The 15,929-nt window shown below is 34.7% G+C and overlaps 1 protein-coding gene across 2 annotated transcripts in view; it reads left to right on the top strand.

Moving 5' to 3' along the window:
- Nucleotides 1–652: 652 nt before the first annotated feature.
- LOC115212320 (inactive tyrosine-protein kinase 7) overlaps nt 653–15,929 on the top strand; it is a 262,230-nt gene continuing 246,953 nt past the window's right edge. For both annotated transcript variants that reach the window (XM_029781184.2, XM_029781183.2), the window contains exons 1-3: nt 653–664; nt 1,493–1,500; nt 2,287–2,599. In XM_029781184.2, the coding sequence (XP_029637044.1) occupies nt 2,341–2,599 (259 nt within the window). In that variant the 5' untranslated portion in view covers nt 653–664; nt 1,493–1,500; nt 2,287–2,340. The remainder of the gene's footprint in view (nt 665–1,492; nt 1,501–2,286; nt 2,600–15,929) is intronic.

The following is a 15,929-nucleotide window of genomic DNA, read 5'->3' as shown; positions in this document are numbered from 1 at the left end:
ATATATATATATATATATATATATAGATATATATATATATACGTACATACACACATACATACATATATATATATATATATATATTATATATATATAATATATATATATATACGTACATACACACATACATACATACATATATATATATATTATATATATATTATATATATATATATATATATATATATATATCTTCTTACATTGCTAAGAAGATTTGGCAAAAAAAGAAATGACAGAATCTAATTGATGGAAACATGATTAGGGTTTGGTTTATACCGAAACGATAGATTGCAAAGTAACTAGTTACAAAGAACATAATTGAAGTAATTATCGGAAGGAGATATAATTAAAATAATATTTAGATCAAATTAACGGTAGTATTAAGGACAGCTAATAGAGTATATCGTGTGAGAGTTTTCATTTAATTATAAGTAAACATTCAGTAATGTGTATACCAGTATTCTTGTGTATATTGAATGTTATTTCGCTACTAACCTTTTGTGTTCCCCTAATTGGTTTTTCTTCATTTCGTAGAAATATAAGTAACGTCCCATCTCATTGGTAGATGGAAAAACTGTGTAATCCTGCACAGCGGCAATCCATTGACTAAAAGTCAGTTAACGTTTGGAATAATATATAGATGTTGATTATTCTCGATAATTCTGTAATTATATTTCTAAGCCAACAAAGTAGCCTCTATGCATCACTTCGACCCGCAAGGTTAGGAAAAAAAAAAACGATATATTAAGCAACTATATCTCCCTTAAATCATTTACTATCACCCTGGAAAGACAGTAAACACACTATAATGTAATTCCGAAGCAGTAAGTTTTAAAAAAGACGTGGTTTCTCTTGGCTTGAACACTTTCGGTTAATAGGTTTCTCGATAAGGAATGACAATCTGAATCAGCTTGAAATGTTTAAAGTATATGGAACTTCAATGAGAAAACTGAACACCCGTAAGAGCATTCTGCCTGAAGATAGTCGCAGGAAACAAAAACCTAAACTTATCCTATTTGATATATTGTTCCTCATCATAGGGTTACATGATTTTAACATGATAGTTATGTTTGCATATATTGGCTTACACTGACTTATACGTTATACAATTGCATATACTGGCTTACACGTTAGTGGGCTTTTTTCTTCTATTTTTGGTTGTTGAAGATGTAAACTTTTTCAGAGATTGAATCATAGAAATTAGTGTATTAGTGGTTTCAAGAAACAGACAGAAACTTACGACTGAATACATTTCTCTAAGTAGGCATTATTAACAGAATATTTTAATGTTGTTAAATACTAGTTCAAGTTTGAGATTTATCACTTGAGGAAAATTTGCAGACAGAATGGAATCATATAATTTTAATCAAACATTGTTTACAGAAGGGTGGTTCTTAGATGCACAATAACTTTTACATATTCATATACTTACATACTAAATAGACTCATATTGAAAGGCGTAGGGTTAAGAACTTCGCTACGTAATCACGAGGTTGTGGATACCATACTACCGAATAGCATTGTTGGCAAGTGTCTTCTTGGGTTAACCAATGTCTTGTGTGTGAAATTTGTATTTGGGTGACGGAAAATGCACTTCCTCTCCCGAGTGTGTACACACATACACACACACACACATATATATATATACATATATCTTTCCTTTTTCTATGTTTCTGACGAAGAGCTCCGCTCGAAACGTTAAATCCTCCTTTCTTTCCTTTCCCGAACGTCCAATAACACTATACTTGTTCCACGTCCTCACGTTGTGTTTTCTCCTTGTGTTTTCATGTTTGGACTAACTTTATACACATATACGTGTATACACACACACACACACACACGCACACGCACACGCACATACACACACACACACGCAAAAATACTTCTCTTCGCCGCAGAACTATTTGGTTACTCATTGCCTCTCTACTCACTTCTGCCCATCACTTATGGCATATTGTGTGACTTTCACACGAAAACCTTAATATCTTGTATTTCGTCGGTTATTGTGCAGAAAACGCTAACTGCTGTTATGTCTTTTGTTAACTCACTATGAAATATATCGCAGAGAGCCGATGGTTGGGTACAATTTCTATTTTCATATAGATTTTGCTATCAAATAATACACGAGAAATGTTTAGATATAGCACATTCCGAAAGAGTTGTTCGATAACCTTAATTTGTATGTCTAATTGAAATGTCAAGAGTATTCAAGAATAATTGTTGCTTCTGATTTTAAGATAATTTCTTTGTATAAAGTTTGTTCATCTATCTATTAATAATTTCACTTTTCTTCTCGTTTTAGTTTCGGTCTTCGGAGAAGATTCCTTCTACTTCAGTACGATGCCAAAAAGTCAGGATGTTGTTGAAGGTTCTGACTTAACGATCAAATGTGATGTATCCGACCGGCAACATATCGTTTTCCAGTGGATGTTTCGTAGCAAGATTTTATCTAATACAAGTCGACGTTTTCAAGACAACAGCAACCTACGGATTTTACGAGTCAGTCAAGAAGATGACAACGGCCCATTTACATGCATTGCCACCAATGTAACCACAGGTTTTTCCTTACAGAGTTCGAATGCTCGTCTCAACATTCAATGTAAGTAACGCAAAAACTACTATGTTATCTTTATTTGCATTTGGGTATGCGGGTGGTGGTGGTGAAAAGTTCTTGGCTTTAAGGGTGTCGCGAAAAATCTGGCTGCCGGCCCAACCTTCTGAGTTCTTTTACTAGGCTTAGATAAACAGAAAGACCTCTGCAATAACTATATGAATTTTAGGGGAGAATATGTTGAATGAACATAAATAACTAATCCTCCTGTATTTTCTTTTATCCAAAGCCAGGAAATTTTCAGCTCCCTCCCTCGTAACTACCGATTTGGGAAGGGTGTCAGCTATGGTATTTCCTTGGTCTCACGCCACTGTTTAATAAAACACTTAATTTCAGAAAACGGTACTCTATAAACGGTGGCTATAGTTGTTTGTGTGTGTATGTATATGTGTGCATTGATACCATGTATTTACTATATACGAACGTGTGTGAGCCTCTGTGTAATTAATTATGTTTCTCTCGCCTGTGCGATGGCATATTTTTAAAATCATTTCAATTTCGAATACCAGCTAAATTATAGTGATCTTTGGCCTTTTAAAAACTTCCCTACAATAGCATGTCTACGAATATGTCATATAAAATTAGTCCACAATAGCCTTCATGGCTTGCAGGCTTACACGATATCATTCGTTAATTCAGTTTCATCTAATTATATATAAAATTGAATTCCGCAATGTGGCTATTAATTTCCGGCCAACCTAGTTACGGATGCAGTTTCGATTCCAACTTACATCTACTTAAACTTTTGATGGTAATATTATTTCTAGGTGAGAAGACTAGATACCATATAATTACTATATACCATTCCTTTGATAACCCTATGCAACATGTGTTAATCTATCCTACAACACATTGCAACATACTTATTTCGTATATTTCTTACGCTAATTTGCACCAGAATTAAATAGCATTATACTTCAAGTGAAATATCTGAAGACGTTATGCCCATGTCTAGAGCGTTTCTGTCCAATAAAATCGATATATGCAAGTCTTAAACTTCGACAAGTGGGAATTAACAGGCGCCGCATACTAATTATACTTAATTACTGGCATTAGTACATTCTTATGGTGAAGCTGGGACAGTTTTCCTTGCTATTTGCAACGTTGAAATATTTGAAATTCATTTCAAGCACATGATGTAGTAGTATTTATGCTAGCAATTTCTCCTTAACACTTGGAAGAAACTACTTTAAGGATCTCGGTAAGCATTGACATGTATCACCAAGTCGAGTTCCTGGTAATGTATGCAAAATTATAACACAATATCACTTAGTAACACGAAACTCACTGGATCTGGGAGGCTATTTTTATTGAGGTTTGATAAAATAACTGACTGTGAGACACACACACACACACACACACACACACAATCACAACACACATAATCACACCTACAAACGACGCAACGACGAGAGAGCTCCTATGCAAGAAATAGCAATGAAGATTAGCCTAATTAAACCGTCTTAAGAAAAAAACCAGTTAGATAGTGCAGTCCTAGATACCCATTAAAACCAGAAGTTTCATAGGCAGAATGCCTTTAAATATATTTCTGCTCGATTAGCCTTCACTTTGAAGTGGAATAACAAAGCTTATGCATACACACAAACACATACACACATTCATGCGATACACATTCATATCATTCTACTGCAAAAATAATTGTTTATTGAATAAGAATATGTTCTTTTTACTTGAAATCTATACTTTTTCTGAAACTTATTTTATTGTTACTAGTGGTAGGTATGAAATGCAAAGTTTTTCACTGGAATTTGAACTAAAAGAAAACTATATTTGGTCATGAATTTCAGTTTATTTGGGATATATGTATTTCGATTGTCTTGCCCACAGAGAGTGTATGCTACCTATCTTAATTAAATTTCTGATTTGAATTACCTGCATGTTTCTAACTCGCTAATGCAAAGAATCCAAGGTTAGAAATCTGAAGAGTATATCCGGTCAATTTAGAAAAAATTGGAGTGTGCCCAGGAATTAAGAAATCCTTTCGTATCGTCAGCCGGACTCAAATCATTTCAGATTATGATGTGAGAATTCTAAGAGCTGACAAATATTGTTTCTTCGATGAGAGTTATTAACTAGCAATATTTTCTGGAGATTATTTATAATTAGCAAATAATTGAACAATTTCAATTATTGTAAATAACTTACATCCTAATTTGTATTCAACAATCTTAAGCTCATCTACGCTTCACATACTCCGTAGAATTGTCTTAATCTGCAGACATAACTATTACCTTTTGACTGTAGAACAAATATGGACGAAATAAGAAAGGAAGCGATTATTATATTTCTATTTCATCACAACACTGACAATCAGAAGAATATTTACTATATCTTGTTCAATTATTTATAACTAGGGGGCTTTCATTTATAATATAGTCCTGCACCGAACATACGCAATGTCATTCAATATTGTAGGTGTGAAATACCATCGTGAAACTACGTTGTTTATGGTGAAAAAGCATAATTTTTCTGGATCAGAAAGTTAAAGTGTGTATGTGAAGTGTCTGGTTAATCAACTATAAAATAAAATTTCTCTTCGATATCAGACAAAAGGCTACATTTCTTTTTGTTTTGTTTTGGAGTCCTCTCAAATATTTTTCCTATGATTTATCCTGGAGTTAGTGCTTTTAGCAATGTTTTGGTGTTTCTAGTGAAGAATCTTGACAAGTCACTCACCTGTATAATGGAAATTCTAAAACCAGTTAATGACGAGTGGTTTTCATTTGTCTTTGTCATGACTATTACTACGGTTTACATCATCTCCTTCATCGCTGCTGCTACCAACCATTGTTGTCGCTAATGTTTGCATCGATTGACTTGGCTGTAAAAGAAATATGATTTCAATTAGAAGACCGAGAATTTAATGCAGTTTTCATTCAATGGAAATAGCTTCCCGTCTTCAATGACTAATTTTATGGTGAATATAAGAAACTAATTTGTTTCTTATAGGGCAAGCTTCGTCAGAAGTCGTCTGTTATCGGCATGTCAACATGTCATTAATATCTAAGCGAAGTACTTGAACTCAATGGCTATGGTCTGCAGTAATCTTACTCGATAGAAGCATTGTTTAGATGTTTGATTCAGACTTTATTCATTGAAAGTGAAGTAAATATAGTCAAGTTACATATAATTAAGATTTTCCTCGGGAATTTGAGGACGAGAAATTAATATAAAAAGAAAACGCACGTATTTAAACTTCAGTTGATCGAACAACTGGACACTAACACGTCGTTTTCGACGATATCATCTACAATATGCATATATATGTATATATGTACGTATTCACGAATGTATATAGGTTGGTATGTGCATATGAATTTGTTTGCATTTAACCCAATCTATATATGTATACAAATTTGCCTCAAATTACATATATTGGTTTATAAAACACACACGGAAATGCATAGGAGTTTCATGGGAGGTACTCCCATTTGTGCAGTTTCACGCACACACACGTACACACACACTCTCACATATACACAAATGCGTACGCACATTCTCATGCACGTATACATAATAATCTACTCTCTGCTCTGTTATTGATTACGAAACACGTAGCACATGACTACGTATACACACACACACACTGACAGATTCATTGCAAAGTCGTACAAAGATAAATATTCAATAGTACATCGATAATGTATGTATGTATATGCATATGTCTGTATATATGTATGAATAAATAAATATATACTCTTTTTTTACTCTTTTTACTTGTTTCAGTCATTTGACTGCGGCCATGCTGGAGCACCGCCTTTAGTCGAGCAAATCGACCCCGGGACTTATTCTTTGTAAGCCCAGTACTTATTCTATCGGTCTCTTTTGCCGAACCGCTAAGTGACGGGGACGTAAACACACCACCATCGGTTGTTAAGCAATGCTAGGGGAACAAACACAGACACACAAACATATTCACACACACTTATATATATATATACATATATACGACAGGCTTCTTTCAGTTTCCGTCTACCAAATCCACTCACAAAGCATTGGTCGGCCCGGGGCTATAGCAGAAGACACGCAGTGGGACTGAACCCGGAACCATGTGGTTGGTTAGCAAGCTACTTACCAAACAGCCACTCCTGCGCCTATATATATATATATATATATATATATATATATATATATATTATATATATATATATATAATATATATATATATATATTATATATATATATATATATATATATATATATATATATATAACGGGAAAGTTTATGAAAATAAACAAAAGACGAAGGCAGGTGGAGTACAAACAAACAAAAGTATTAGTATAGCGCTCAGGAATAGAAATAGAAAAAGTATTTTACGTTTCGAGCCTACGCTCTTCGACAGAAAGATACACAGAAAAAAACAAGGAGAGAAAAAAATGCGTGTAGGGGCTAACGATCTATCATGGCGTCCTATGTATATGAAATAAATATTGAATAGTACATCGATAATGTGTGTATGTATATGCGTATGCATGTGTATATGTATATGCATGTGTATATGTATGTATGTATGTATGTATGTATGTATGTATGTATATGTATATATATATATATATATATATAAACATGCATACATACGCACATACATACTTAGGGATAAAGATAGATAGATAGATAGATAGATACATACATACATACATACATACATTATCGATGTTACTATTCAATATTTGTTTCGTATAACGTGGTTTCACATTTATGAAGCTACTGACATTTTGAGTAATCCAATCGGCAATCTTGAAAGACCTTCGAAATTACACTAAAACTCATTTTAGCTATATTTTCTAAAGTGCCTGATAGACAAAAAAAAATAATGATAGTCTTTGATCAGAGAGAGAGAGAGAGAGAGAGGGAGAGAGGGGGTAGAGAGAAAACAACCAGTCAATAACTTCATCATCGTCCACCATCACCACCACCATCATCATTAACAACACCCTATTCAACAACAATAAACTCCTCTACAGCTTTCAGTTTACCAGACAACACCAGCATCCAACGAGCACAACGAATTTAATTAAACTAATTACTCGGCATGTTATTAACTCATTAAATGTCATATCCTCAGTATTTGTAACACCTCTCTCCTCACCCTTTTTCTCTCTTCTCCTTTCACTTATCTTGCATACGAACGTTTCACATCTTTTCGATCTCTTCCCAATCTCCGTCTGTCTCTTCTCATCTACTCTCTCTCTCTCTTTCTCTCTCTCTTTCACTCTCTCTCTTTCACTCTCTCTCTTTTCTCTCCCTCCCTCTCTTTCTTTCTCTCCCTTTCTTTTTCTCTCTCTCTCTTTCTCTCTCTCTCTCTCTTTCTCTCTCTCTTTCACTCTCTCTTTCTCTCTCTCTCTCTTTCTCTCTCCCTCTCTTTCACTCTCTCTTTTTCTCTCTCTCTCTTACTTTATCGTTTGCCTCCTTTCATTTTTTCTTGTCTTCTCTTCATTCTTGTCTTGTACAAATTCTTCATTACTGAAGTAACTAACGCTTATCTTTTTGTTTTTCTTTCCTCTGTAGAATCCCCCTCTTTTCTTCCTTCCCTCATATTTCGTTCACCTCACACTTTTTCCACTTATATTTTTCCTTTCATCTCACGCTCTTAATGATTTAATCTTTAGTTTTTTAGTTCATTCATGCATTTCTTCTTTTCCGCTCATCTCTGCATTTGCTCTTCACGTTCCTCTTCGTGGTAATTGTTTTAAGCTCTAAATGTTTTAGGTCTTTTTTCCTTCTATGAAGACATAAATTAAACGTGCACGTACCCCCCCCCCCAGTGTAATTGTTGGAATGACGCACACACGTGGATACTGCCTCACAATATACATGTGGACACTCCCTCACGAAGCACACACATACACACACACATGCAAACGTACGAAGTCAGCAGTGACATTTTTGTATGTTTTGTGTATCTGAAAGAACTAGAACGACTGGTTTCGTGTCTCAATCTGCTTATTCCCTAATATTTAGATCATAAACTCCAACTTAAGCTCAACGTATTCGTGCCTCAGCAAGGCCTCAAGTATGGTGTGTACATGGTTCTTTCGATTTTTGAAGTAGTCGAACATGTCCTATGAATTAAATATCTGACAACTAAGTTTTCTGTTTCATACTCAGAACTGTACCTGTTATGCTATTTGTCAGAAGAATGATCTAACATTATGTATATCTTAAGGAAAGATTCGACATGTTATGTATTCTCCGATGACTAATTTGATGTAAATACTTTACCAGAACGAACGTCCCAGATAGTATACACATTTTCTTGAATCTTTAAAATCCACAAATCTGGAGTAGTCTACCGATATGGAAAACCAGATGGCTTAAATAATCGTATGCTACATGTAAGAGTAGTACACGTATCGATCGGAAATATCAAAGAGCGATATTATGAATATTAAGATGAGACTTTCATTTATGTACCTATAACATCTGGAGAATCATACTACAGCCGGAAACAAAAAATTGTGAGTGTTAGACGTGAATTGATTAAATTTCTTGGAGGTACAAAAAACATTTGACCAGTAATTAAGAGTGCTCAGGAACGAAAACTTACTATGTAAAGTAATGAAATATTGTTCTTCCGTATATATTTTAGTTTGAGAAGGTTAAGTTTCATTACAGTCTTCATTGATTTTAATCCGTTCCATCAACGTATTGATAAAAATGTGTATAGCATGGAATTTAGTTTCGTGCTTTAAACATTTTCTTCAATAGGTAGTCAAAAATTAAAACTGAGGCACAATGTCAAAATCTATGAGAGAAATCGTATCTTTTGTAATTCGTAAGAGCTTTTGGGTATATTTATATATACGACGGGCTTCTTTCAGTTTCCGTCTACCAAATCCACTCACAAGGCTTTGGTCAGCCCGAGGCTATAGTAGAAGACACTTGCCCAAGGTGCCACGCAGTAGGACTGAACCGGGAACCATGTGGCTGGTAAACAAGCTGCTTACCACACAGCCACTCTTACGCCTATATAAAAATAATAAGTTCTTTTACATCTCTACTCTTTATTAATGAGAATACTAAACAGACCTTGAATATATGGGATTATCCTTTATTCGCTATGGTGGTGAGCAAATTATAAAACTGAAGCTACAACATACAATATCGTGCTAATTTGTCCACACCCTTTTCAGTCAAAATAATACCCCCATGAGAAGCCATGTTCTATGGTACTCGCACTTAACTATTATGATATTGATTTCTTGGTTAGGTAGAATCATTGTTCAAGGAGTAAAGAATAGAACTGTGGATAAAAGCAACCGCAACATAGTTTTTTTGTTTTGGTGGGGTGATAACAAAAGTTGTTGCTTGAGGAATTTGATGTCGGAGTGTATAGAAATTGGGATCTAATTAATAGTATTTAGACCGCTTTACTACGTATTTATGGAACTTAGATTTCTGTATTAAATGAAGCGATTTGAAGTGGTTTGCGCTCTCGTTTCTCATAAATCGAAGACAGAAAAATGACAAAAGGTTCTACGCAGACAGAGAAAGCTACATATACACCATCACAGACTCATAGATCAACATACATGCTCAGATCAACACAGATCACGCAGATCAACGTATAATCAAAAATAGTCCAAAGCGAGCAATCACTTTCTGGGTAATCATCTAGCACTAATTTACGAATTTAAGGCAATACTGATTGAATTTATACTCTTTTACTCTTTTACTTGTTTCGGTCATTTGACTGCGGCCATGCTGGAGCACTGCCTTTAGTCGAACAAATCGACCCCGGGACTTATTCTTTGTAAGCCCAGTATTTATTCTATCGGTCTCTTTTGCCGAACCGCTAAGTAACGGGGACGTAAACACACCAGCATCGGTTGTCAAGCAATGCTAGGGGGACAAACACAGACACACAAACATATACATATACATACATATATACGACGGGCTTCTTTCAGTTTCCATCTACCAAATCCACTCACAAGGCTTTGGTTGGCCCGAGGCTATAGTTGAAGACACTTGCCCATGATGCTTCGCAGTGGGACTGAACCCGGAGCCATGTGGTTGGTAAGCAAGCTACTTACCACACAGCCACTCCTGCGCCTATGTTGCTGTTTATTGCAATTCGAGCATTTATATAGTCACCTTCAGCTCATATGCATAAATACTCATGTGCAATGACAAACTTTAAATTGTGTCGAACAATTGAAAGAGGGGTGCCCAGTATATATTGTAGAGCATATGGCTTATTGAGGCTGTTTACTTACCACACGATTTAAGTAGCATGTCTCTGTAAGGTATAAAAAGGTTCTCGCTTTTAAGATCGAGGTGGCATGAAATTCGAACCGCGAGAGAAATACTGAGTTTCAATAATTATACAAACATACATACGTACATACATATGTATTTATGAGAGCGTGAGAGAGAGAACGAGAGAGGAAGAAAGAGAGAGAGAAAGAAAGAAAGAAAGAAAGAAAGAAAGATAGAAAGAAAGAAAGAAAGAAAGAAAGAGCTGGACATATAAGTGGGTAGAGGGATAAATTGAAGTCAAAGCATAACAGCGACCAGACCAAATAATTTTCAGAGACATAATGGAAAAACATGTTCAGGTTTCACTTTTTTCATATACAGTGACAAGTAATGTCATCCTGACCGGATTTATTTTCAAATACAAATCCGCGGAAGAAATTCATACATGCATACGTACGTACGTGTACATACAGACATACATACATACATGCGTACATACATATACAGGAGTTTGTATATATGTATATATATATATATATATATATATATATGAATATTTATACATATGTATATACGTATATATATATATATATATATATATATACACATATAAACACACACACACACACACACACATATATATATATATATATATGGGAATTTGTATACGTATGTATATCTATCTATCTATATACGTATGTATGTATGTATATATATATATATATACATACATGCATACATACATTATATATATATTATATATATATATATATATATATATATATAATATATATATACATACATGCATACATACTATATATATATATACATACATACATACATGCATGCATACATACATTATATATATATATATATATATATATATATACACATACAAAGTTCAAATCCTATTACCAGCTGTTGTTTCTATTTAATCGACTTAACTGGCGCCAGGATGCCAGTTGGAGCCTTGAACGTTGTTGAAATATCCAGCGAATTTTCAACAGTAGCTGCCCTTAGATCATTGGCAACGACCATAAAAATAGCGCTTGAGTTGTAAGGTTCACGCACTGTGATAGCAAGCAGCCAGTAAATATATGACGGAATGAGTCCTCTTAGTATTTTAGTATGTTGATAAGTAAGGTCAGACCAATTTGCTAAACTGGGGTTAAGTTACAAAATATTCAATTTATTTACTTATACATACATGCTATATCTTTACCGTACGAATACGCGCGCTCACACACACAGATAGAGACACAGATACAAGGAAATAGACTCTTATGCACAAATGAATGTAAGAAAATGGAGGAAATATATATGAAAATATGTGTGTGCGCGCGCGTTTACAATCCGGGTGTTTATAAACACATATGCGAGAGAGGGGGAAAATATGTGTCAAGTATTAGTGTGTGTGTGAGGCGTACACAAATGGGTGTATATTTCGCTCAACGTATACGTATACAGGAGTGGCTGTGTGGTAAGTAGCTTGTTTACCAACCACATGGTTTCGGGTTCAGTCCCACTGCGTGGCACCTTGAGCAAGTGTCTTCTACTGTAGCCTCGGGTCGACCAAAGCCTTGTGGGTGGATTTGGTAGACGGAAACTGAAAGAAGCCCGTCGTATATATGTATATATATATATATATATATATATATATATATATATATATTATATATATATATATATATATATATATATATATATGTATGTGTGTCTGTGTTTGTCCACCTAGCATTGCTTGACAAGCGATGCTGGTGTGTTTATGTCCCCCGTTACTTAGCGGTTCGGCAAAAGAGACCGATAGAATAAGTACTGGGCTTACAAAAGAATATGTCCCGGGGTCGAGTTGCTCGATTAAAGGCGGTGATCCAGCATGGCCGCAGTCAAATGACTGAAACAAGTAAAAGGGTAAAGAGAGAGTATGAGTGCACTATTTCTGTACGCATAGGGCGTGTGTTTATATCAATTACGATACTCACATGCAAATATATAGGATGGTTCAGAAATTTCTATATATGAGGTTGTGGGTTCGATTCGTATACCGGGTAACATCAGTTAATTCACGTCCAGTCAATCCAGTTATGATAGATACCAGCTGGACGCTAACAGTAGTCTACTCTCCACTTAGTTGTCATTTCCATGGCGTGTCGTTGGGTCATGTGAAAACCAAGATTGTGTCTTTTACGTCTCAGGGCTACACAAGCACCTGAAAAACACCAGCGAAAGCATGGTACACGCTACCAATTAATTGTCGATTCCTGATGCCATATATAAACGTGTGTTTCAGTCATTTGACTACGGCCATGCTGGAGCACCGCCTTTAATCGACCAACTCGACCCCGGGACTTATTCTTTTTGTAAGCCCAGTACTTATTCTATCGGTCTCTTTTTGCCAAACCGCTAAGTGACGGGGATTTAAACACACCAGCAATGCCAAGCAATGCTAGGGGAACAAACACAGACACACATACATATATATATATATATACATATATACGACAGGCTTCTTTCAGTTTCCGTCTACCAAATCCACTCACAAGGCGTTGGTCGGCCCGGGGCTATAGCAGAAGACACTTGCCCAAGATACCACGCAGTGGGACTGAACCCGAAACCATGTGGCTGGTTAGCAAGCTACTTACCACACAGCCACTCCTGCGCCTATGTGTGTGTATTTGTCTCGTATCAAGTCTTTCTCATTCGCAAAATGATCCCCACTTAATTTTGCTCAGATTGCTTTCAATTTTGGTGCATCGATGCAACCCTAAATTTTGATTACGATCAACCAATTACTTTATCTCGTAAATTAAAGAATCTGATGTTATTTGGAATTAAAGTTGGGGAAATTTAGGTAACTTGAGCCAATTAACAGACAACGTGGCATTAGCAGTTTGTCACCATGACAACCGCACAATGTGTTATGTCTCACTGTCGTCTATGTTGATGTTTTACACTTGATTCTCCACACCACGAAATTCTTTTCCACCCGCGTGTTTTGTTTTAATTTTTCTGTGTGTTAGTTATAATACATATTTTTCTGTGCTTCTGAGTGTTAGTATTTTTCTGTGTGCTAGTATTTTTTCATATATTTCATATCATATATTTTTGGGACTCATTGACTAAGATAGCTGGATTTATGATTTCCCTAGGTTGATTCTATTCATAACAATTCAAATTAAAAGTATTTCTTAAACCGTTAGCTTCACATTTCAACAGCTAAACCGAAATTTTTACCCACATAAAAGGAACTGAGAGGGATATCGTGGAACAGAGGAACCGTGGGTGATACAGATGATTTGACATTATTTTTTGAATTCTGCATGCAAAAACATAAGATACAAGTATTCTCTTTCTTAGGAGAAATTCTATGTTGACCAATGTTATTCTTATCGTAGTTTACAAATCCAAGCGTCAACTTTGAAATTTTGGAGACAGACGTCACCGTTTCACACACACACACACACACACACACACACACACACGCACACACACACACACACACACACCACACTTATATAAAGGATGTACACTAATGCATGACAAATATATATTATACTGAAATACGCATAAAGTAAAACCCATACAGACAAATATATTAATATAACAAATTTAAAAAATAATTAAAAAATACAATCATCGAAGAGACAAAAGAAACAGTAAGATGATACATGTTGATTTTATTAGGTATTTCTGTTTATTTAGAAACCATCAATGAACAGGTCAGACGCTGAACTATATATTTCACAGGGTAAAACCACAAAGTTGACACCGCTCCGCTAAGCGCAGAAAATTTCTGTCTCCCTATGGTCTAAAAATACACAGTTTTTTCGATATTTAACCCTCTGTAACATTTTACTCCAATTTTTGTCTCTCCATAACATCATACCTCCAAAGCAATGAGATTGGAATACTACATAATTATAGTCGATTTTCAAATTTTTTTCTTTCCTTTTAAAAAGTGCATATTTTGCGAATGAAAAAAAAAACTAAGGTGCTTTGTCCCTTTGTGTTTGAGATGTATTCGTTCCCACAACCACTTAACAGTTGCTGTTGGTGTGTTAACATACCTGTAACTCAGCGATTAGGCAAAGAGAGACTGATGGTTTAAAAGTAAGTACTGGGCTCGATTTGCTCGTTTAAACTCATCAAGGCGGTGCACCAGCAACGCTGGTGTTCAAGCATTGAAACAAGCGATACACACACACACACACACACACACACTCGCAGGCACGCGCACATACATAGATTAATAGATAGATGTATATACGTATATATGTGTATATATATATATATATATATATATATATATGTATGCATATATGTATATATGTATGGATATATGTATATATGTACGTATATATATATATATATGTGTGTGTGTGTGTGTGTGTGTATACATGTCTGTATGTATATATGTGTATATATATGCATATTTATACATATACATATATATATATATATATACGAATGTATATATGTATGTATATACATATATATATATATATATATATATATGTATGTACATCTTTTACTTGTTTCGGTCATTAGATTCAGGTCATACTGGGATACCGCCTCTGTATGAGTGTGTATATGTATGTATGTATGTATGCATGTATGTATGTATGTATGTATGTATGTATGTATGCATGCAATGCATGCATGCATGCATGTGTACTTGTACAAAAGCACTTACGGTATATTGTGCCAGTTTTAATACAATGAATATTCTCTCATCTTTTGACATGACATTTTTCTGAAATACATAAAACAATATACACATAAAAAAAAAACCGTCTTTTAAGACAATGAATATTATCTCGCTTTCCTATAATGACACATTTCTATTCTGTATAAAACAATATCTATTATCAAAAGCCATTGACAGCAAACTAGAAAAGATTATTACTGAATAATATATGAAAAGAAAACTATAGTTAAACGAAGTATATATATTTATTATGAGACATTTTAATAATCCTGTATTGTTGTGATGTCACGTACTCATTTTTTCTATAGCTACAGTGGATACACGAGCGGCACACATATATTGTTAATCCTTATTTTTTTGCTGCTTATACGCATGTATATATATATA

The sequence above is a fragment of the Octopus sinensis genome, linkage group LG5 (genome assembly GCF_006345805.1).
Source record: "Octopus sinensis linkage group LG5, ASM634580v1, whole genome shotgun sequence".
Classification (NCBI taxonomy): Eukaryota; Metazoa; Mollusca; class Cephalopoda; order Octopoda; family Octopodidae; genus Octopus; species Octopus sinensis.
The sequence above is the reverse complement of the archived record's forward strand: the minus strand, read 5'-3'. Positions and strand labels throughout refer to the sequence as shown.